Source organism: Anomaloglossus baeobatrachus, chromosome 7 (genome assembly GCF_048569485.1).
Source record: "Anomaloglossus baeobatrachus isolate aAnoBae1 chromosome 7, aAnoBae1.hap1, whole genome shotgun sequence".
NCBI lineage: Eukaryota > Metazoa > Chordata > Amphibia > Anura > Aromobatidae > Anomaloglossus > Anomaloglossus baeobatrachus.
Window position 1 is genome coordinate 245,912,595 of NC_134359.1, and position 24,867 is coordinate 245,937,461.

The 24,867-nt window shown below is 52.5% G+C and overlaps 1 protein-coding gene across 1 annotated transcript in view; it reads left to right on the forward strand.

Moving 5' to 3' along the window:
• Nucleotides 1-24,867, forward strand: part of POLR3E (RNA polymerase III subunit E) — a 189,131-nt gene that overhangs the window by 75,632 nt on the left and 88,632 nt on the right. The window contains exons 11-12 of the mRNA XM_075318009.1: nucleotides 16,403-16,447; nucleotides 24,291-24,382. Of these exons, the coding sequence (XP_075174124.1) occupies nucleotides 16,403-16,447; nucleotides 24,291-24,382 (137 nt within the window). The remainder of the gene's footprint in view (nucleotides 1-16,402; nucleotides 16,448-24,290; nucleotides 24,383-24,867) is intronic.

A 24,867-nucleotide genomic window follows, 5' to 3' on the forward strand; every position in this document is an offset into this window, starting at 1 on the left:
AAGCCTTGCAAACAAAATGAATGAATTGGAGACTCTTATGTCAACCATGGATTATGATGTGGTGGGCATTACGGAAACCTGGCTGGATGAAAGCCATGACTGGGTGACAAACATACAGGGTTATAGTACATTTAGGAGGGACAGGAAAGACAAAAAAGGTGGTGGGGTGTGTATATTTATTAAATCTAACCTAAAACCTGTGTTGTATGATGACATTGAGGGGAACAGCAACAATGTAGAGTCAGTATGGGTAAATGTACATGGGGAGGGGAATAATGGAAAAATGCTAATTGGAGTTTGCTATAAGCCTCCTAACATACCTGAACAAATAGAGGGTGAAATGCTGGAACAAATTGAAAAGGCAGCTAATAATAATAATCGGGTTCTTATTATGGGGGATTTCAACTATCCAGACATTCAGTGGGACATAGAATCTTCTGGTTCTGCTAAAAGCTGTAAGTTCTTATCTACCATTCAAGACCATTTCCTCTCTCAGATGGTAGATGAACCGACGAGGGGAGATAATTTGCTAGATTTGGTCCTGTCAAATAGACCGGATACAATTTCAGATCTACAGGTCCGGGAGCACTTGGGCACCAGCGATCATAATATGGTAAGCTTCAACATAATATTCAATAGAACATTTCAAAGGGGGAATGCTAAAACCTGGAATTTTAGGAAAGCTGATTTCAACAAATTAAGGGAAGAGCTTAAATGTGTAGATTGGGACAAAGTCATGGTAACTGGGGATACCGAACATAAATGGGGTAAGTTTAAGGATATACTACTAGAGTCCTGTAAAAAACGTATACCCTCTGGTAATAAAATGTCCAGGAATAAAAAGAAACCACTATGGATAAATAAGACTGTACAAAGTATAATAAAACAAAAACAAAGGGCATTTAAAATCTTGAAGGCTGAGAATACAGAAATAGCATTGCAGGAGTATAAAGATATCAATAGGAAATGTAAAAAAGAAATCAAACAAGCAAAATTAGCTACTGAAACAAAAATCGCCAATGACATTAAAATAAATCCCAAAATCTTTTATAAATACATTAATGCCAAAAGGAAAACAAAGGATAGTATCGGCCCCTTAAAATATAATAACAAGTTAGTTATAGAGGACAAACAAAAGACTGAGATATTAAATAGGCATTTCTTTGTCGCTCCATTGGGAGACCCAGACAATTGGGTGTATAGCTACTGCCTCCGGAGGACACACAAAGTATTACACTTAAAAGTGTTAAGCCCCTCCCCTCTGCTATACACCCTCCTGTGCATCACGGGCGCCTCAGTTTTTATGCTTTGTGCGAAGGAGGCACACATCCACGCAAGCTCCACAATTTGGTCAGCAGCAGCTGCTGACTAGATCGGATGGAAGAAAAGAGGGCCCATAACAGGGCCCCCAGCATGCTCCCTTCTCACCCCACTGAGTCGGCGGTGTTGTTAAGGTTGAGGTACCCATTGCGGGTACACAGGCAGGAGCCACATGCTGTTTTCCTTCCCCATCCCTTATGGGCTCTGGGCGAAGTGGGATCCTATCCGGTCATCCAGGCACTGGGACCGGCCTCCATCCGCAGCCCCTGTGGGATTCTGCCGGACGGAGACGGAGTATCATCAGGGACAGGGCCCTGCATCTACAGGTACTCTGTGTCCCCTTGGGGACGGTGCATAGAGCACCTTGGCCTCAGACGCTGCAGCGCCCGAGGTGATTCGTATGACGCCTGGACTACCGCGCCGACCGCGCCTGCCTGCCGGCCGCGGTTTATAACTTTAGTCCCCGGCTTTTGCGGCCTAGTGCCTTTTCACTCCCGCCCACGGCCCTGCCAGTCAGGGGGAAGGGCGGGACGGTCGGTCTAACGCCGACAGTGAGAGCTGGAGCACACTTCGCTGTCCTCCATCACCCTCACTATGCACTCCGCGGCGCAGAGGTACTCAGTGTCCCCGTGGGGACGGTGCATGGAGCACCTTGGCAGATTGGGCAGTGACTGCTGGGTTGGTACGGTACTACCGCGCCGACCGCGCCTGCCGGCCGGCCGCGGTGTTCAACTTTAGCACCCGGCTTTCGCGGCCTAGTGCAATAATCTCCCGCCCCCGGACCTGCCAGTCAGGGGGAAGGGCGGGACAGTCGGGCTGACGCCGACAGTGAGGGCCGGAGCACACTTCGCTGTCCTCCATCACCCTCACTAAGCTCTCTGCGGCACAGAGGTACTCAGTGTCCCCTTGGGGACGGTGCATGGTGCACCTTGGCAGATTGGGCAGACTGCTGGGTTGATACGGTACTACCGCGCCGACCGCGCCTGCCGGCCGGCCGCGGTGTTTAACTTTAGCTCCCGGCTTTTGCGGCCTAGCGCCTTAAACTCCCGCCCCTGGCCCTGACAGTCAGGGGGAAGGGCGGGACGGTCAGTCGGAGGCTAACAGTGAGGGCTGGAGCACACTTGGCTGTCCTCCGCCCCCCTCACGTTTTCACTCAGGGCACCAGATTCCCGCACTTTTGGGGTTACGCCCACGGCTCCCCCCTCCACTGTATACGCCGACAGCCTTGTTTTAAGCAGCACATACTGCTTCAGGGTCGGTACGCCAGGGGGCTTCTTCTTGATGCTGGGCTCCCTAGAGTGATGAAATGTATATATGGATATATATTTTTGTATGCAGTTTCACAGTTCGGCTGTACATATGTATCCTCAGTGATCGCTGTGACATTGCTCGGGCCATGTGGCACTCGCTCAGCCGGAGCCGGGGGCACTGGTTGAACTCCGCCGGCGTTACCTGTCCAGGCGGCAGGGACAGAGTTGCAGCTTTTGCTGAGAAACTCTGAGTCATTTTCACTATCCATGTCTCAGGCTATGGACAAATGGTCGGCTAAGAGACTAGGTGTTTGCAGTCCAGACCGGTCCCTTACACAGGCCCCGGGCACTGCGGGATCGCCCCAGGCCTCTATCGGTCTGCGACGAAGCGTGTTCCTGGGGTGGCCTCTAGTTATGACGTGGGGTACTCCAGCACGAACCGCAGTCCCAGTCCGGCTAAGCAGCCTTGCTTGGAATCTTCCCCGACTTTTTCTAGGGCCTCAGCTTGAGGACCCTCTAGAGGATGGGGCGGAGGTCGCAACCCAGGACTCTGTCCGGACGTGGCTCTAAAGGCTTCACAGATACTGTACAGAAGCACACCTTCCCGGACAAGCGTTTTACTGAACGCCTTATAACACACGTGGTCCCTTCCCCTCTGACGTTGTTAAGGTTTGGGTTCAGTGTCATAAGGTGCCCTCCAGTCTCTTGACTGGCGGCTAGATCAGTAGTAGCAGTGGCTGACGGGTCCACGCTCAAGAATGCCACGGACAGACAGACAGAACTCCTAATGAGATCCATCTATGAACCCATAGGCGCGTCCGTTGCCCCAGCCTTTGCAGGGGCGGGCACTCCATGCTATCTCAGCTGCTCTGTCTCAGATTAATGCGGTCTGCTCCGCATTTAGCGTCTTTGACGTCTCAGGCGGTGGTATTTTCATCCTCCGCCGTGCACAGAGAACCTTTTCTGTATGGCGGTCCAGGTCAGGGGAGTGGTCCCCACGTGTCCAAGACTGATTTAGGAGACATTCTGTCTTACGGTCACAGGATAGAGCTCAGTTCTCGTCCTCCGACTCGTTGCTTCAGAGCATCTCCGTCCCCCGAGCGAGCCGATGCATTTCCAGGCGGTGAACACCAGATAGGACGGATCACTCCACCCCGTTCTGGACTTCACACTGCTCAACGGACAGAGAACCTGACGGTTCCGGATGGAATCTCTCCGCTTTGCCATCGCCTTTGATGGCCCAAGGAGGCCTCCTAGCATCAATCGACATCAGGGATGCTTATCTCCACGTGCCAATTGTACCAGAATTTCAGCGCTTCCTGCGCTTCGCCATAGAGGACGAACACCTTCAGTTCGTGGCACTAACTCTCGGCCTGGCGACAGCCCCACGGGCCTTCACCAAGGTCATGACAACGGTGGTAGCGGTCCTACACTCTCAGGGACACTCGGTGATCCTTTACTTAGACTATCTGCTGGTCAAGGCTCCCTCTCGGGTGGCATGCCAACACAGCCCGAACATTGCTCTAGAGACTCTCCAGAGATTCGGGTGGATCATCAATTTACCAAAGTCAAGATTGACACCGGCCCAATCACTGACATATCTCAGCATGGAGTTTCATACTCTCTCAGCGATAGTGAAGCTTCCGCTGGACATACAGTGTTCACTACAGACAGGGGTGCAATCGCTCCTTCGAGCCCAGTCACACCCTTTGAGGCGCCTCATACACTTCCTAGAGAAGTTGGTGGCAGCAATGGAGGCAGCTCAGTTTGCGCAGATTCATCTGCGCCCACTTCAATGGGACTTTCTCCGCAAATTGGACAGCAAATCGACGTCCCTCGACAGGAACGTTGCTCCTTCTCGGGCAGCCAAGGCATCCCTTCAGTGGTGGCTTCTTCTCACTTCTTATCGAAGGAAAAATCCTTCCTGCCCCCAACCTGGGCTGTGGTCACGGCTGACGCGAGTCTGTCAGGGAGTCTTCCCCCGCCACAGGGCTCAGGGTACATGGACTCAACAGAGTCCTCCCTCCAGATCAATGTTCCGGAGGTGAGGGCAGTGTATCTAGCCCTAAAAGCGTTCCAGCCATGGCTGGAATGCAGGCAGATCCGATTTCAGTTGGACATCACCACGGCGGTGGCATACATCAACCACCAAGGCGGCACAAGCAGTCGGCAAGCCTTCCAGGAAGTCCGGCGGATTCTGCTGTCGGTGGAAGCCACAGCCTCCACCATCTCCGCAGTTCACATCCCGGGCGTAGAAAACTGGGAAGCAGTCTTTTTCAGTCGCCGGGCATGGACGCAGGGGAATGGTCTCTTCACCCGGACGTGTTTCAAGAGATTTGTTGCCGCTGGGTGAAGCCGAACGTCGACCTATTGGCGTCCCGGCACAACAACAAGGTCCCGGCATTCATGGCACGTTCTCAAGACCAGATTGGGTCGCAGTTTCCACTGCCTTACGTATTTCTTCCTCTGGCGATGCTGCCCAGAGTGTTACGCAAGATCAGATCCGACTGCCGCCGCGCCATCCTCGTCGCTCCAGACTGGCCGAGGAGGTTGTGGTTCCCGGATCTGTGGCATCTCACGGTAGGCCAACCGTGGACACTACCAGGCCGGCCAGACTTGCTATCTCAAGGGCCGTTTTTCCATCTGAATTCTGCGGCCCTCAACCTGACTGCGTAGCCTTTGAGTCCTGGATCCTAGCGTCTTCAGGGTTCTCTCAAGAGGTCATTACCACTATGAGACAGGCCAGGAAACCAACGTCCGCCAAGATCTACCACAGGACGTGGAAGATCTTCTTATCCTGGTGCTCTGATCAGGGTTTTACTCTGGCCATTCGCCTTGCCCACTTTTCTGTCCTTCCTTCAATCCGGAATGGAAAAGGGGTGGTCTCTCGATTCCCTTAAGGGACAAATTTCGGCGCTTTCTGTGTTTTTTCAAAAGCGTCTAGCCAGGCTTCCTCAGGCACGCACGTTCCTGCAGGGGGTTTGCCACATAGTCCATCCTTCCAAGCGTCGGCTAGAACCCTGGGATCAGAACAGGGTGATACCGGCTCTTCAGGAACCACCCTTCGAGCCAATGAGGGATATTTCTCTTTCACGCTTTTCGCAGAAGGTGGTCTTCCTAGTGGCAGTCACGTCACTCCGCAGAGTGTCGGACATAGCAGCACTGTCATGCAAAGCCCCCCTTCCTGGTGTTTCACCAGGACAAGGTGGTTCTGCGTCCGGTTCCGGAATTTCTCCCGAAGGTGGTATCCTCTTTTCTTTGTCGCTCCTAATTGGGAGACCCAGACAACTGGGTGTATAGCTACTGCCTCCGGAGGCCACACAAAGCATTACACTTAAAAGTGTAAGGCCCCTCCCCTTCTGCCTATACACCCCCCGTGGGATCACGGGTTCCTCAGTTTTCAAGCTTTGTGCGAAGGAGGTCAGACATCCACGCATAGCTCCACTGTTTTAGTCAGCAGCAGCTGCTGACTATGTCGGTTGGAAGAAAAGAGAGCCCATACTTGGGCCCCCAGCATGCTCCCTTCTCACCCCACTTTGTGTCGGCGGTGTTTGTTAAGGTTGAGGTACCCATTGCGGGTACAGAGGCTGGAGCCCACATGCTGCATCCTTCCCCATCCCCCTTTGGGCTCTGGGTGAAGTGGGATTTACCGGTCTCCAGGCACAGAGACCGTGCTCCGTCCACAGCCCCTGGGGAATCTGCTGGATATGGAGCGGAGTTTCGTCAGGGACAGGGCCCTGCTACGCCAAGGTACTCTGTGTCCCCGTAAAGACCGCGCACACACTGCAGCATGGCTGGGTGTGTTAGTGCGCCGGGGACAATAGCGCTGCTGCGCTTGTGCCACACTTCCACAGCTTGCTAAGGGAGTTAGTGTGTGGGGAACTGCCGCGCCGGCCCCTGCTGACAGTTTTTACTGCGACGCGGCTGGGACTTGTGGTGCGCCGGGGACTTCCGCGCTGGCCGTGCAGATTTGTCGGCCGCGCTTTTTACTAGAGTCCCCGGCTTTTGCGGCCTAGTTCCGTTTCGTTCCCGCCCCCAGGCCTGCCAGTCAGGGGAAGGGCGGGACGCTATACAGAAAGTCAGCGCCGAGGGCTGGAATCTGCTTTACATACTCCAGCCCTCACATTGAGCACAGTGGGAAGCCAGCTTCCCGCACTTTGTCTGAGGCACGCCCACGGTCCGCCCCTCTTCACAGAACGCCGGCAGCCATTCCTGATGTGCAGGCTGAGCTGGAAAGGGGAGACAAGTTCTGGGACACCCAGGCACGGGATTCTGGCGACTACATACCCGCTCTTAGCGGGCGGTAAGCGGCACCCTCCGGTGCTGACCCCACTAGTGAAAGTGTTCATTTGTATTTTTATGCATGCATGCTATACATTGCACTAAGTCGCTGGTGATTCTTGGCTATATACCCTCCTGGAGGAGAATATAGCATGTCGTCCGCAAAAAAAAAAAAAACAAAAAAAAAAAACAGGGGTGCCAAGGCTGCTTACACCGCTTGTGCGGCTGTTCTACAGGCAGGTTCCACTGACCCCCATTGTGTGCAGTGTTCGGTCCCTGTGCTCCCTGCTCGGCCAGGGCCTCTGCTGGAGGTGTCCCAGAGAGATCCACCTGTGAATACTGTCCAGGTGACGGGGACAGAGTTTGTAATTTTTGCGGATAGATTATCTGTGACTATGTCTCAGATTCTAGAAACTTTGCAGTCTAGACCAGTAACTCAGTCATGGGCGCTGTTGATTCATTGCTCCCTGGCCCCCCTCAGTTGGAACAGCTCCGGGGGTGTCCCATGCATCCCAGGGTGATGGCTCTGACACGGACGACAGTCCCAGACAGCCTAAGAGAGCTCGCTATGAGCGGCCCTCTACATCATCTCACTGGTCAGGCTCTCAGCAGGAGGATTCTCTGTGTGATGAGACGGAAATAGCTGATCAGGATTCTGACCCTGAGACCGCTCTAAATCTAGATACTCCTGATGGTGACGCCATAGTGAACATTCTATCGCGTCCATCAATAAAATGTTGGATATTTCTCCCCCAGCTCCTCAAGTGGAGGAGTCAGCTTCACAGCAGGAGAAATTCCATTTCAGATTTCCCAAGCGGAAATTAAGTACTTTTCTGGACCATTCTGACTTCAGAGAGTCACTCCAGAAACACCACGCTTATCCAGATAAGTGTTTCTCCAAACCGCTTAAGGATACACGTTATCCCTTTCCTCCTGACGTGGTCAAGAGCTGGACCCAGTGTCCCAAGGTGGATCCCCCTATCTCCAGGCTTGCGGCTAGATCCATAGTTGCAATGGAGGATGGGGCTGCACTTAAAGATGCCACTGACAGACAGATGGAGCTCTGGTTGAAATCCATCTATGAGGCTATCGGCGCGTCGTTTGCTCCTGCATTCGCAGCCGTATGGGCACTCCAAGCTATTTCAGCTGGTCTTGCACAGATTGACACGGTCACACGTACATCTGTTCCGCAGGTGGCATCCTTAACCTCTCAAATGTCGGCATTTGCGTCTTACGCGATTAATGCTGTCCTGGACTCTACGAGCCGTACGGCAGTGGCATCTGCCTACTCCGTGGTTTTACGCAGAGCCTTGGGGTTAAGGGAATGGAAAGCAGATTCTGCTTCCAAAAAATGTTTAACCAGTTTGCCATTTTCGGGTGACCGGCTGTTTGGTGAGCGCTTGGATGAAATCATTTAACAGTCCAAGGGTAAGGATTCATCCTTACCTCAGCCCAGACAAAACAAACCCCAACAGAGGAGGGGACAGTCGGGGTTTCGGTCCTTTCGAGGTTCGGGCAGGTCCCAATTCTCCTCGTCCAAAAGGACTCAAAAGGATCAGAGGAGTTCAGATTCTTGGCGGGCTCAGTCACGCCCAAAAAAGACAGCCGGAAGACCCGCTACCAAGGCGGCTTCCTCATGACTTCCGGCCTCCCCCCTCCGCATCCTCGGTCGGTGGCAGGCTCTCCCGCTTTGGCGACATTTGGCTGCCACAGGTCTGAGACCGTTGGGTGCGAGACATTCTGTCTCACGGGTACAGGATAGAGTTCAGTTCTCGTCCTCCAACTCGATTCTTCAGAACGTCTCCGCCTCCCGACCGAGCCGATGCTCTCCTACAGGCGGTATGCACTCTAAAGGCGGAAGGAGTGGTGATCCCTGTTCCTCTTCAAGAGCAAGGTCACGGTTTTTACTCCAATTTGTTTGGGGTACCAAAAGAAGGACGAGTCTTTCCGTCCCGTTCTGGACCTAAAACTTCTCAACATCCACGTGAGAACCAGACGGTTCCGGATGGAATCCCTCCGATCCGTCATCGCCGCAATGTCTCAAGGAGATTTCCTAGCATCGATAGACATCAAGGATGCTTATCTCCACGTACCGATGGCTCCAGAGCATCAGCGTTTTCTACGTTTCGTTATAGGAGACGAACACCTTCAGTTCGTAGCCTGCCTTTTGGTCTGGCGACAGCCCCACGGGTCTTCACCAAAGTCATGGCAGCTGTAGTTGCAGTCCTACACTCTCAGGGACACTCCGTGATCCCTTACTTAGACGATCTGCTGGTCAAGGCGCCTTCTCAAGAGGCATGCCAACACAGCCTGAACGTGGCGCTGGAGACCCTCCAGGGTTTCGGGTGGATCATCAACTTTTCCAAGTCGAATCTAACCCCGACCCAGTCGATAACATATCTTGGCATGGATTTTCACTCTCTCTCAGCGGTAGTGAAGCTTCCGCTTGTCAAATAGCGTTCATTGCAGACAGGGGTGCAATCTCTCCTTCAAGGTCAGTCACACCCCTTGAGACGCCTCATACACTTCCTAGGGAAGATGGTGGCAGCAATAGAGGCAGTCCCTTTCGCGCAGTTTAATCTGCGTCCACTACAATGGGACATTCGCCGCCAATGGGACGGGAGGTCGACGTCCCTCGACAGCAACGTCTCTCTCTCTCAGGCGGCCAAGGATTCTCTTCGATGGTGGCGGCTTCCCACCTCATTGTCGAAAGGGAAATCCTTCCTACCTCCATCCTGGGCGGTAGTGACGACAGATGCGAGTCTGTCAGGGTGGGGAGCAGTCTTTCTCCACCACAGGGCTCAAGGTACGTGGACTCAGCAAGAGTCCACTCTTCAGATCAACGTTCTGGAGATCAGAGCAGTGTATCTTGCCCTACCAGCCTTCCAGCAGTGGCTGGAAGGCAAGCAGATCCGTATTCAGTCGGACAACTCCACAGCGGTGACATACATCAACCACCAAGGAGGAACTCGCAGTCGGCAAGCCTTCCAGGAAGTCCGGCGGATTCTGACGTGGGTGGAAGCCACGGCCTCCACCATATCCGCAGTTCACATCCCAGGCGTGGACAACTGGGAAGCAGGCTTCCTCAGTCGCCAGGGTATGGACGCAGGGGAATGGTCTCTCCACACGGACGTGTTTTAAGAGATCTGTCGCCGCTGGGAGATGCCGGACGTCGACCTAATGGCGTCCCGGCACAACAACAAGGTCCCAGTTTTCATGGCACAGTCTCATGATCACCGAGCTCTGGCGGCAGATGCCTTAGTTCAAGATTGGTCGCAGTTCCGGGTTCCTTATGTGTTTCCACATCTGGCTCTGTTGCCCAGAGTGCTGCGCAAGATCAGGTCCGACTGCCGCCGCGCCATCCTCGTCGCTCCAGACTGGCCAAGGAGGTCGTGGTACCCGGATCTGTGGCACCTCGCGGTAGGCCAACCGTGGGCACTACCAGACCGACCAGACTTGCGGTCTCAAGGGACGTTTTTCCATCAGAATTCTGCGGCCCTGAACCTGACTGTATGGCCATTGAGTCCTGGATCCTAGCGGGTTCAGGATTGTCTCAAGAGGTCATTGCCACCATGAGACAGGCCAGAGAACCTACCTGCGCCAAGATATACCACAGGACGAAATATTCTTGTCTTGGTGCTCTGCTCAGGGAGTCTCTCCCTGGCTATTTAGTTTGCCTACTTTTCTTTCCTTCCTGCAATCCGGGTTGGAAAAAGGTTTGTCGCTCAGCTCCCTCAAGGGGCAAGTCTCAGCGCTATCTGTATTTTTTCAGAAGCGCCCAGCACGACTTCCTCAGGTACGCACGTTCCTGCAAGGGGTCTGTCATATCGTCCCTCCTTACAAGCGGCCGTTAGAGCCCTGGGATCGGAACAGGGTTCTAATTGTTCTTCAGAAGCCGCCTTTCGAGCCTATGAGGGATGTTTCCCTTTCTCGCCTTTCACAGAAAGTGGCCTTTCTAGTAGCGGTCACGTCTCTCCGGAGAGGGTCCGAGCTAGCAGCGCTGTCATGCAAATCTCCCTTCCTGGTGATTCACCAGGACAAGGTGGTTTTGCGCCCTATTCCGGAGTTTCTCCCTAAGGTGGTATCCCCGTTTCATCTTAATCAGGATATCTCCTTGCCTTCCTTGTGCCCTCATCCAGTTCATCAATTGAAAAGGATTTGCATTTGTTGGATCTCGTGAGAGCGCTCAGGATCTACATTTCCCGCACGGCGCCCCTGCGCCGCTCGGATGCACTTTTTGTCCTTGTCGCTGGTCAGCGCAAAGGGTCGCAAGCTTCCAAATCCACCCTAGCTCGGTGGATCAAGGAACCAATTCTTGAAGCCTACCGTTCTGCTGGGCTTCCGGTTCCCTCAGGGCTGACGGCCCATTCTACCAGAGCCGTGGGTGCGTCCTGGGCATTACGACACCAGGCTACGGCTCAGCAGGTGTGCCAGGCGGCTACCTGGTCGCGTCTGCACACTTTTACCAAACGCTATCAAGCTGCGGACGCCAGCCTAGGTAGACAAGCCCTTCAGGCGGCGACGGCCCACCTGTAGGGTAGGGCTGTTTTTACGGTCCTATCACGAGGGGTTATTATACCCACCCAGGGACTGCTTTTGGACGTCCCAATTGTCTGGGTCTCCCAATTAGGAGCGACAAAGAAGAAGGGAATTTTGTTTACTTACCGTAAATTCCTTTTCTTCTAGCTCCAATTGGGAGACCCAGCACCCGCCCTGTTTGCTTAGGGATTTTTGTTTGATCAGGTACACATGTTGTTCATGTTGAATGGTTTCGGTTCTCCGATGTTTCTTCGGATTGAATTTGTTCTTAAACCAGTTATTGGCTTTCCTCCTTCTTGCTTTGGCACTAAAACTGAGGAACCCGTGATCCCACGGGGGGTGTATAGGCAGAAGGGGAGGGGCCTTACACTTTTAAGTGTAATGCTTTGTGTGGCCTCCGGAGGCAGTAGCTATACACCCAATTGTCTGGGTCTCCCAATTGGAGCTAGAAGAAAAGGAATTTACGGTAAGTAAACAAAATTCCCTTCTTCATCTCAATCAGGATATCTTCTTACCTTCTTTCTTGTCCTCATCCAGTTCACCGATGTGAAAAGGATTTGCACTTGTTAGGTCTGGTGAGAGCACTCAGACTCTACATTTCTCGTACGGCGCACCTGCGCCGCTCGGATGCGCTCTTTGTCCTTGTCGCTGGCCAGCGTAAAGGGTCGCAGGCTTCCAAGTCAACTTGGCTCAGTGGATCAAGGAACCAATTCTTGAAGCCTACCGTTCTGCTGGGCTTCCGGTCCCTTCTGGGCTGGAGGCCCATTCTGCCAGAGCCGTGGGTGCGTCCTGGGCATTGCTGCACCAGGCTACGGCTCAGCAGGTGTGTCAGGCGACTACCTGGTCGAGTCTGCACACTTTCACGAAGCACTATCTAGTGCATACCTACGCTTCGGCAGATGCCAGCCTAGGTAGGCGAGTCCTTCAGGCGGCGGTTGTCCACCTGTAGGAAGGAGCCGTTTTACGGCTCTTTTACCGAGGTATTCTTTTACCCACCCAGGGACTGCTTTTGGACGTCCCAATTGTCTGGGTCTCCCAATGGAGCGACAAAGAAGAAGGGAATTTTGTTTACTTACCGTAAATTCCTTTTCTTCTAGCTCCAATTGGGAGACCCAGCACCCGCCCCTGTTCCCTTCGGGCTGTTGTTTCTTTGTGTACACATGTTGTTCAGATTGAATTGTTCTTGGTTATGGTTTCAGTTCTCCGAACATCCTTCGGATTGAATTTACCTTAGACCAATTTATAAGTTTCCTCCTTCCTGCTTTTGCACCAAAACTGAGGAGCCCGTGATGCACGGGAGGGTGTATAGCAGAGGGGAGGGGCTTTACACTTTTAAGTGTAATACTTTGTGTGTCCTCCGGAGGCAGTAGCTATACACCCAATTGTCTGGGTCTCCCAATTGGAGCTAGAAGAAAAGGAATTTACGGTAAGTAAACAAAATTCCCTTCTTCTCATCTGTATTCACCAAGGAACTGACTGTACCAGGGATCATTCAACAAGTGAAAAATCAAAGTCCACCACCCGATATAATTAATTTAACACAAGATGAAGTACGCCTACGTCTAAGTAAATTAAACATAGACAAATCCCCAGGGCCAGATGGCATTTATCCACGAATATTGAGGGAATTGAGCTCCGTAATCGACAGACCGCTGTATCTCATCTTTTTAGACTCACTTGTAACAGGGTTGGTGCCTCAGGATTGGAGGATTGCTGATTTGGTACCGATATTTAAGAAAGGTAAGAGGGTAGATCCAGGCAACTACCGTCCAGTAAGCCTGACATCAGTAGTATGCAAAGTTTTTGAGGGCATTTTAAGGGATGACATGCAAAAATATATTGCAGAAAATAATATGATAACTGACAAACAGCATGGATTCATGAAAGATAAGTCGTGTATAACCAACCTGTTGGGGTTCTATGAGGGGGTAAGTTCAAACCTGGATATTGGTAATGCAGCTGATGTGATTTATTTGGACTTTGCAAAGGCATTTGATACTGTACCACATAATAGCCTTATACTAAAGCTCCAGAAGCAAGGACTAGGGGACACAATATGCAACTGGGTAAGGAATTGGCTAAAAGATAGGAAACAAAGAGTAGTCATAAATGGTACATTCTCTAAATGGGCTATAGTCAGCAGTGGGGTGCCGCAGGGATCTGTGCTTGGACCGATTCTTTTTACTCTCTTTATTAATGACCTTGTGGATAGTATTGATAGTACAGTGTCAGTCTTTGCCGATGACACCAAACTATGTAGGATATTAAAAACTGACCTGGATAGTACAATATTACAAAAAGATCTGGATAAGATGTCAGAATGGGCAGATACTTGGCAAATGAGATTTAATGTTGATAAATGTAAAGTAATGCACCTAGGACGGAGTAATCCTATAGCTGCGTATACATTAAATGGAAGTAAACTCGGGACTACAGAACAGGAGAAGGACTTGGGTATTCTCATTACAAATAAGCTGAGCAGCAGCACTCAATGTCAGGCAGCAGCTGCAAAAGCAAACAAGATTCTAGGGTGTATAAAAATAGAGATTATATCCCGGATCCCAATGTATTGTTACCCCTCTATAAATCACTTGTAAGGCCACATCTGGAATACGGGATCCAGTTTTGGGCTCCACATTTTAAAAAGGACATTCAGAAGTTAGTCAGTTCAAAGGCGGGCAACTAGACTACTACAAGGAATGGAGGCCTCCCATATGATGACAGGTTGAAAAAGTTAGATATGTTTAGCTTAGAAAAAAGACGTCTCAGAGGAGATCTCATTTATATGTATAAATACATGTGTGGTCAATATAAAGGACTGGCACATGACTTATTTCTTCCAAAGACAATACTAAGGACTAGGGGGCACTCACTGCGAGTGGAAGAAAAGCGATTCCGACAGCTAAATAGGAAAGGGTTCTTTACAGTTAGAGCGGTCAGACTGTGGAATACACTACCACAAGAGGTAGTAATGGCCGATACTATAACAGCTTTTAAAAAAGGGCTGGATGATTTCCTCAGTACACAAAACATTGTTGGTTATAAATGACTTAGTGACTAAATGTAGAACTGGTGGAAGAAGGTTGAACTAGATGGACCTAGGTCTTTTTTCAACCTAAGTAACTATGTAACTATGTAACTGCGGGCGATTCAGTGGATCCCACAGTCTGCCGGCAGATAAATGGCACCTGACGCTGTGACGCCCTGAGGCCGCAGTATTGCTTAATCTTCGTCCACTGATCCTCCAGAGCTGCGACACCGACCTCCTCCGAACCCGCACCATTGCCGACCCTCCGTCCACTGACCCTCCTGAGTGGCAACACAACCTTCTCCTAGCCCACAGCATTGCCAACCCTCCCTCCTGTGACCTTCCTGAGCTGCCACACACCCTCCTCTGAGCCCGGAGCATTGCCGACCCTCTGTCCACTGACCCTCCTGAGCCACAACACCCCCTCCTCAGAGCACACAGCATCACTGACCCTGCCTCCTGTGACCATCCTGAGCCGCCACACCCCGGCACCCACGGCATCACCGACCCTCCTGAGCCACGACACCCCCTCTTCTGAGCGCACATCATCGCCGACCCTGCCTCCTGTGACCCTCCTGAGCCGCCACACACCCTCCTCTGAGCCCGCAGCATCACCGACCCTCCTGAGCCATGACACCCCCTCCTCTGAGCGTGAAGCATCGCCGACCCTGCCTCCTGTGACCCTCCTGAGCCGCCACACACTTTCCTCTGAGCCCGCAGCATCACCGCCCCACCCCCCCCCCCTGAGCCACGACACCCCCTCTTCTGAGCGCACATCATCGCCGACTCTGCCTCCTGTGACCCTCCTGAGCCGCCACACACCCTCCTCTGAGCCCGCAGCATCACCGACCCTCCTGAGCCATGACACCCCCTCCTCTGAGCGTGAAGCATCACTGACCCTGCCTCCTGTGACCCTCCTGAGCCACGACACCCCCTCCTCTGAGCACGAAGCATCGCCGACCCTGCCTCCTGTGACCCTCCTAAGCCGCAACACACTCTCCTCTGAGCCCACAGCATCACCGACCCTCCTGAGCCACGACACCCCCTCCTCTGAGCACGAAGCATCGCCGACCCTGCCTCCTGTGACCCTCCTGAGCCGCAACACACCCTCCTCTGAGCCCGCAGCATCACCGACCCTCCTGAGCCACGACACCCCCTCCTCTGAGCACGAAGCATCGCCGACCCTGCCTCCTGTGACCCTCCTGAGCCGCAACACACCCTCCTCTGAGCCCACAGCATCACCGACCCTCCTGAGCCATGACACCCCCCTCCTCTGAGCGTGAAGCATCACTGACCCTGCCTCCTGTGACCCTCCTGAGCCGCCACACACCCTCCTCTGAGCCCGCAGCATCACCGACCCTCCTGAGCCATGACACCCCCTCCTCTGAGCACGAAGCATCGCCGACCCTGCCTCCTGTGGCCCTCCTGAGCCGCAACACACCCTCCTCTGAGCCCGCAGCATCACCGACCCTCCTGAGCCACGACACCCCCTCCTCTGAGCACGAAGCATCGCCGACCCTGCCTCCTGTGACCCTCCTGAGCCGCAACACACCCTCCTCTGAGCCCACAGCATCACCGACCCTCCTGAGCCATGACACCCCCCTCCTCTGAGCGTGAAGCATCACTGACCCTGCCTCCTGTGACCCTCCTGAGCCGCCACACACCCTCCTCTGAGCCCGCAGCATCACCGACCCTCCTGAGCCATGACACCCCCTCCTCTGAGCACGAAGCATCGCCGACCCTGCCTCCTGTGGCCCTCCTGAGCTGCTCCACCGCCACCGCTCCCCCTGATGAGACGAACTAGGATTGTAAGATGGACCCTCATTTTAACATTAAAAACTAATTTTTCCTATTTTCCTCCTCTAAATTTGGGGTGCATCTCCTAAAACAAAAAAATACAGTAACATGAATATATATTCTTCCAGCTCCAGTATTGTTTTTCTGTATCTTCGGTTTCTACAGCTCCTTGTGCTTTGTCTTTCAGCGAGTATCTCCAGATGCTGATGCCTCCTAGCGTGCAGGAAGAAGCGTAAGTTCTTTTCTCATTTTTCTATATCGTTTGTCATGAATGATGGATCCCACCTGGAGTGTAAGGGATCCGGGAACTGATCAGAATCGGAGAATGTCGTTCATGGAAGTTATGGAGCTTTTACAGGACTGCTTACGGACGGTCTACAATTGGGGGAGTAGTAATTTGCAAATGGGATAATGGAGGATCTGTACATGGTTGAGCGAGAAGCATATCTCCACATTAAGGACACGATTAGTCCCGTCCACAGCTTCTTGTGCCATTAGTGCCCGCAGGAGATGCCTTCTGATTCATGCATTATTGTGCTTACTACATGGATCAGAATAGGGCATTCTGCGCATAATTGGTCTGTGTTCGGTTCAATAGAAAATTTACTCATGTGAACAAGCCCTTATACTAGTCTTAAAGCTGGCCTTAGACAAATGCTAAAAATCTGCCATATCATTCAATTTTACCATTACCACTAAAATATGCTGTCCAATGAACGCAAATGATCACCCATCCACGGGATACGTCACAACTTGCTGATCGGTCTGGGGCTGACTGGTGGGACCCGCACTGATCCACAAAATAAAGCGGCAAGGTGGACATCTGACCGTCGTTACATTAATTATCTATGGGACTGCTGGGATAAATAACACAGCGATAAGTGGTCCCATAGACAATGAATAGAGCGGGAGGTCGAGGCTCCATTGTAAGGGGATTAGAAGTGCTCTGTACTGTTGAATTTACACTGATCAACATATTATCTCTAGTGATCGGCGAGTAGTAACTATTTGTATTTGGATTATTTGTATTGAATCCCAAAGTACTATACCAGTATTCATCATAAATAACGAACCTAATGCAAGTCAATGGGAACCCGAGCATTTTTCCTTGAAGATTTCTCCCAGAAAAATGCTCGGGTTCCCCGTTGACTTGCATTAGGTTAATTATTTGTGACGAATACAGGAATAGTTAATCTGCGATTCGTTAGGAATAATCCGCACGCGAATAATTACTATTCACTCATCAGTAATTATCCCCTATTCTGTGGCTAGGAGAGAATCATTTTCACTGGACAACCCCTTTAAATACAGTTTAAGGCCTCTTTCACACGTCTGTGTCTCCGGTACGTGTTTGGTCCGTTTCCTCACAGGCACACGTAGACCCATTAAAATCAATGGGTCTGTGCTCACGTGTGTGTTCTGCCATGGACCGTGTGTACGTGTGGAGCATACGTGTGTCCGTGTGATCCACACGTCAACATGTCTGTTTTTTTTCTCCGGCATCACGGGTGTCACACGGAACACAAACGGACCACACGGAGGTGTTCCGTGTGACGCGCCGGAGAAAACACACGTGTTTGAGAAAAAAAAAAAAACTTTACTCCCCTTCTCCAGCCCTGCTGTCTCTGCTGCTGCTGTCACTTGCTTCCGACCCCCGCTCATTATGCTCATTGAATATTCACTTCACTGCGGCCTTCAGCAGCAGCAGCGGGGAGTCGGCAGGACCGGAGACCGAAGATCAGCACCACGAACAGCGAAGCCAGGGACAGGTGAGCAGAAAGTTCCCGTTCTCCGTGTGTTATCACAGATAACACACGGAGAACACACGTGTGCCATAAATAAGGCTCATGCAGGGCAATACGCACTTTTGACACGTCCGTGAAAAACGTGTGTGGTTTTTCACGGACGTGTGAAAGAGGCCTAAATGTCAGCCGTTCATGTGAGCTGATATTTACCTCCTCTCTATCACAATCTTTCTTTGTCGCTCCATTGGGAGACCCAGACAATTGGGTGTATAGCTTCTGCCTCCGGAGGCCACACAAAGTATTACACTTAAAAGTGTAAAGCCCCTCCCCTTCTGCCTATACACCCCCCGTGCCTCACGGGCTCCTCAGTTTTTATGCTTTGTGCGAAGGAGGCACACATGCACGCATAGCTCCACAATTTAGTCAGCAGCAGCTGCTGACTATGTCGGATGGAAGAAAAGAGGGCCCATAACAGGGCCCCCGGCATGCTCCCTTCTCACCCCACTTTGGTCGGCGGTGCTGTTAAGGTTGAGGTACTCATTGCGAGTACATAGGCAGGAGCCACATGCTGTTTTCCTTCCCCATCCCTTAATGGGCTCTGGGTGAAGTGGGATCCTAATCGGTCTCCAGGCACTGGGACCGTGCTCCCTCCGCAGCCCCTGGGGAATCTGCTGGACAGGAGCCGGGTATCGTCAGGGACAAGGCCCTGCTACTGTGAGGTACTCTGTGTCCCCTTGGGGGACCGCGCCTGGAGCGCTTGTGCCATACACACTGCAGCACTGCTGGGTGTGTTAGTGCGCCGGGGACTACCGCGCCGACCGCGCTTATTTGCCGGCCGCGCTTATAACTTTAGTCCCCGGCTTTTGCGGCCTAGTATCGCATATTCCCGCCCCCAGGCCTGCCAGTCAGGGGAAGGGCGGGACGCTGCACAGGACGTCAGCGCTGAGGGCTGGAGCATACTTTGTATCCTCCTCCCCCCTCACTCAGCACAGTGGGGCATCAGATTCCCGCACTTTCTAGGGCACGCCCACGGCCCCCTCCTCCCCACAGAACGCCGGCAGCCATTCCTGTCAGCACTTCTGACCCTGGAGAGGAGAGACAACACGGCTCTGGGAGGCCCAGGCAGGGAATCTGATGATCACACAACCGCTTTGAGCGGTCGGTAAGCAGCACCTGTGGTGCTGGCCCCACTGAGTGCCGAAGTGTACATATATATATATATATGCTTAAATGCTATACATTTACACTGTACGGTCGCACTGTTGATTTTTGGCTATATACCCTCCTGGATTGTACTCAGACGAGACAAAAGCAAGGGTGCCAAAGCACAGGCTTACTTTGCAACCTGTACCTCATGTGCGGCTATACTACCGGCAGGTTTCACCGATCCTCATTGTGTGCAATGCTCGGCCCCCGTGGCACTTACTCAGCCGGAGCCTCTGCTACTGGTGGCCCAGGTGGAACCACCTGCTACCACTGTCCAGGTGACAGGGACGGAGTTTGCAGTATTTGCTGACAAACTGTCTGAGAGTATGGATAAATGGTCTGCTAAGATACTAGCAGCCTTGCAGTCCAGGCCGGTAACACAGGCCCCGGGCACTGTTGAATCATTGACCCCAGGCCCCCCTCGGTTGGAACAGCAAAGTGCTCCTGGGGTGACCCATAGGTCCCAGGGTGAGGTCTCTGACACGGACCGCAGTCCCAGACCGCCTGGGGCTGTGTGCGCACGTTGCGTACTAGCCCTGCAGATATTTCTGCAGCGATCTGAAGAGCACATGTGCGCCTTTGGATCGCTGCAGAGGTGTCCGTAGTGAGCGCCGATTCCATGCGCTCTGCCTGCAGCTCCTGCCATAGACAGAGCAGGAGCTGCCGGCAAAGCGCAGGAAAGAAGTGACATGTCACTTCTTTTTGCGCAGCGCTTCGGCAGTAGCCGAAGCGCTGCGCTCTTAGACGCCACGTGCGCACGGCCCCTGCACAGTCTCCATAGACTGTGCAGGGGACGCAGGACGCATGCAGTTGCGCTGCGCTAGAAAGCGCAGCGTGACTGCATGTTTTTGCGCGACGTGCGCACATAGCCTAGGCGGGCTCGCTGGGAAATTCCCTCGACTTCATCACACTGTTCAGGGTCTCAGGAGGACTCTCTGGATGATGAAGCGGAGGTAGCAGATCAGGATTCTGATCCTGAGGCCGCTCTCAACCTAGATACACCTGAAGGTGACGCCATAGTGAATGACCTTATAGCGTCCATCAATCAGGTGTTAGATATTTCTCCCCCAGCTCCTCCAATTGAGGAGTCAGCTTCTCAGCAGGAGAAATTCCGTTTCAGGTTTCCCAAGCGTACATTGAGTACGTTTCTGGATCACTCTGACTTCAGAGAGGCAGTCCAGAAACACCGAGCTTGTCCAGATAAGCGTTTTTCCAAGCGCCTTAAGGATACACGTTATCCCTTCCCCCCTGACGTTGTCAAGGGCTGGGCTCAGTGTCCCAAGGTGGATCCTCCAGTCTCCAGACTGGCGGCTAGATCCATAGTTGCAGTGGAAGATGGGGCTTCACTCAAAGATGCCACTGACAGACAGATGGAGCTCTGGTTGAAATCCATCTATGAAGCTATCGGCGCGTCTTTTGCTCCAGCATTCGCAGCCGTATGGGCACTCCAAGCTATCTCAGCTTGTCATGCGCAGATTAATGCAGTCACACGTACATCTGCCCCGCAGGTGGTGTCCTTAACCTCTCAGGCGTCGGCGTTTGCGTCCTACGCCATTAATGCTGTCCTGGACTCTGCGAGCCGTACGGCGGTAGCATTCGCCAATTCGGTGGCAGTCCGCAGGGCCATGTGGCTACGTGAATGGAAGGCAGACTCTGCTTCCAAAAAGTTCTTAACCGGTTTGCCATTTTCTGGCGACCGCCTGTTTGGGGAGCGATTGGATGAAATCATTAAACAATCCAAGGGAAAGGACTCATCCTTATCCCAGTCCAAACCAAACAGACCTCAACCACGGAAGGTACAATCGAGGTTTCGGTCCTTTCGGTCCGCGGGCAGGTCTCAATTCTCCTCGTCTAAAAGGCCTCAGAAGGATCAGAGGAACTCCGATTCATGGCGGTCTAAGTCACGTCCTAAAAAGACCGCCGGAGGAACCGCTCCCAAAGCGGTCTCCTCATGACTTTCGGCCTCCTCACACCGCATCCTCGGTCGGTGGCAGGCTTTCCCGCTTTTGCGACACCTGGCTGCCACAGGTAAAAGACCGTTGGGTGAGAGACATTCTGTCTCACGGTTACAGGATAGAGTTCAGCTCTCGTCCCCCGACTCGATTCTTCAGAACATCTCCGCCCCCCGAGCGAGCCGATGCTCTTCTTCAGGCGGTGTGCACTCTGAAGGCAGAAGGAGTGGTGATCCTTGTTCCTTTTCAGCAACAGGGTCACGGTTTTTACTCCAACTTGTTCGTGGTGCCGAAAAAGGACGGATCCTTCCGTCCTGTTCTGGACCTAAAACTGCTCAACAAACACGTAAAAACCAGGCGGTTCCGGATGGAATCGCTCCGCTCCGTCATCGCCTCAATGTCCCAAGGAGATTTACTAGGACATATCTTGGCATGGAGTTTCATACTCTCTCAGCGATAGTGAAGCTTCCGCTGGACAAACAGCGTTCACTACAGACAGGGGTGCAATCTCTCCTTCAAGGCCAGTCACACCCCTTGAGGCGCCTCATGCACTTCCTAGGGAAGATGGTAGCAGCAATGGAGGCAGTTCCTTTTGCGCAGTTTCATCTGCGTCCACTTCAATGGGACATTCTCCGCAAATGGGACAGGAAGTCGACGTCCCTCGACAGGAACGTCTCCCTTTCTCGGGCAGCCAAGGCTTCCCTTCAGTGGTGGCTTCTTCCCACTTCTCTGTCGAAGGGGAAATCCTTCCTGCCCCCATCCTGGGCTGTGGTCACGACGGACGCGAGCCTGTCAGGGTGGGGAGCGGTCTTTCTCCACCACAGGGCTCAGGGTACTTGGACTCAGCCAGAGTCCTCCCTTCAGATCAATGTTCTGGAGATAAGAGCAGTGTATCTTGCCCTAAAGGCGTTCCAGCCGTGGCTGGAAGGCAAGCAGATCCAAATTCAGTCGGACAACTCCACAGCGGTGGCATACATCAACCACCAAGGCGGAACACGCAGTCGGCAAGCCTTCCAGGAAGTCCGGCGGATTCTGCTATGGGTGGAAGCCACAGCCTCCACCATATCCGCAGTTCACATCCCGGGCGTAGAAAACTGGGAAGCAGACTTTCTCAGTCGCCAGGGCATGGACGCAGGGGAATGGTCCCTTCACCCGGACGTGTTTCAGGAGATCTGTTGCCGCTGGGGGATGCCGGACGTCGGCCTAATGGCGTCCCGGCACAACAACAAGGTCCCGACATTCATGGCACGGTCTCAAGATCACAGAGCTCTGGCGGCAGACGCCTTAGTTCAGGATTGGTCGCAGTTTCAACTCCCTTATGTGTTTCCTCCTCTGGCACTGTTGCCCAGAGTGTTACGCAAGATCAGGTCCGACTGCCGCCGCGCCATCCTCGTCGCTCCAGACTGGCCGAGGAGGTCGTGGTATCCGGATCTGTGGCATCTCACGGTGGGCCAACCGTGGGCACTACCAGACCGACCAGACTTGCTGTCTCAAGGGCCGTTTTTCCATCTGAATTCTGCGTCCCTCAACCTGACTGTGTGGCCATTGAGTCCTGGATCCTAGCGTCTTCAGGGTTATCTCAAGAGGTCATTGCCACTATGAGACAGGCTAGGAAGCCAACGTCCGCCAAGATCTACCACAGGACGTGGAGGATATTCTTATCTTGGTGCTCTGATCAGGGTTTTTCTCCCTGGCCATTTGCCTTGCCCACTTTTCTTTCCTTCCTTCAATCCGGATTGGAAAAAGGTTTGTCGCTCGGCTCCCTTAAGGGACAAGTCTCAGCGCACTCTGTGTTCTTTCAGAAGCGCCTGGCCAGACTTCCACAGGTACGCACGTTCCTGCAGGGGGTTTGTCACATAGTCCCTCCTTACAAGCGGCCGTTAGAACCCTGGGATCTGAACAGGGTGCTGATGGCTCTTCAGAAACCACATTCGAGCCAATGAGGGATATTTCTCTCTCACGCCTTTCGCAGAAAGTGGCCTTCCTAGTAGCAGTCACATCACTTCGGAGAGTGTTTGAGCTAGCAGCGCTGTCATGCAAAGCCCCTTTCCTGGTGTTTCACCAGGACAAGGTGGTTCTGCGTCCGGTACCGGAATTTCTCCCTAAGGTGGTATCCCCCTTTCATCTCAATCAGGATATCTCCTTACCCTCTTTTTGTCCTCATCCAGTTCACCAATGTGAAAGGGATTTGCACTTGTTAGATCTGGTGAGAGCACTCAGACTCTACATTTCTCGTACGGCGCCCCTGCGCCGCTCGGATGCACTCTTTGTCCTTGTCGCTGGCCAGCGTAAAGGGTCACAGGCTTCCAAATCAACCCTGGCTCGGTGGATCAAGGAACCAATTCTCGAAGCTTACCGATCTTCTGGGCTTCCGGTTCCCTCAGGGCTGAGGGCCCATTCTACCAGAGCCGTGGGTGCGTCCTGGGCTTTGCGGCACCAGGCTACGGCTCAGCAGGTGTGTCAGGCAGCTACCTGGTCGAGCCTGCACACTTTCACGAAACACTATCAGGTGCATACCTATGCTTCGGCAGATGCCAGCCTAGGTAGGCGAGTCCTTCAGGCGGCGGTTGCCCACCTGTAGGAAGGGGCCGTTTTACGGCTCTATTACGAGGTTTTACTTTACCCACCCAGGGACTGCTTTTGGACGTCCCAATTGTCTGGGTCTCCCAATGGAGCGACAAAGAAGAAGGGAATTTTGTTTACTTACCGTAAATTCCTTTTCTTCTAGCTCCAATTGGGAGACCCAGCACCCGCCCCTGTTCCCTTCGGGCTGTTGTTCTTTGTGTACACATGTTGTTCATGTTGAATGGTTTCAGTTCTCCGAAATTTCTTCGGATTGAATTTACTTTAAACCAATTTATAACTTTTCCTCCTTCTTGCTTTTGCACCAAAACGGAGGAGCCCGTGAGGCACGGGGGGTGTATAGGCAGAAGGGGAGGGGCTTTACACTTTTAAGTGTAATACTTTGTGTGGCCTCCGGAGGCAGAAGCTATACACCCAATTGTCTGGGTCTCCCAATTGGAGCTAGAAGAAAAGGAATTTACGGTAAGTAAACAAAATTCCCTTCTTTTAGAAAACCTCTGTACATCTCTATACTCTGTGGATTGATACATGCCAGGACTGAAAAAAATGTATTTGATTCCTGAGTAATCCTGTATTTTTTCCCATACAGTGAAAAGCCGGTAGCTCCGAGCAATGTGTTATCAATGGCTCAACTGAGGACTTTACCACTGGCCGATCAAATCAAGATCCTGATGAAAAATGGTACGTCTGACCTAGTACGAAGAACAGGACCCCACGGCTATCGGTGGCTTTAAGGAATTGCAGCTCAGTAGGGTGCCCCCCCACCTCCCCCCATTAACATGCCAGGAGATCCATCTTGTACAGTAAAGTTCAGGTTGGATACCTGTGTGAGAGATCTGAAAATCGGGCATTGTATATGGCTTCTCTAATGTACTTAGAAACATTACAGGGGTTAAACCACTACGTGAGACCCCAGCCGAATCAGTGCTGGACACAAAGTAGCAAAAAAAAAAAATAAAAATGTATACTCCCCTCTTGCATCAGTGTGTCGCTCCCATAGTTTCAGCGCCCTCTGGAACCAGGCACCGATGCAGGAGGAGAGTAAATCATTCATTTAATTTCATTCCATTCATTCATTTCATTCCGTTCCTTCCTTCCGTTCCTTCCGTTCCTTCCTTCCGTTCCTTCCTTCCGTTCCTTCCTTCCGTTCCTTCCTTCCGTTCCTT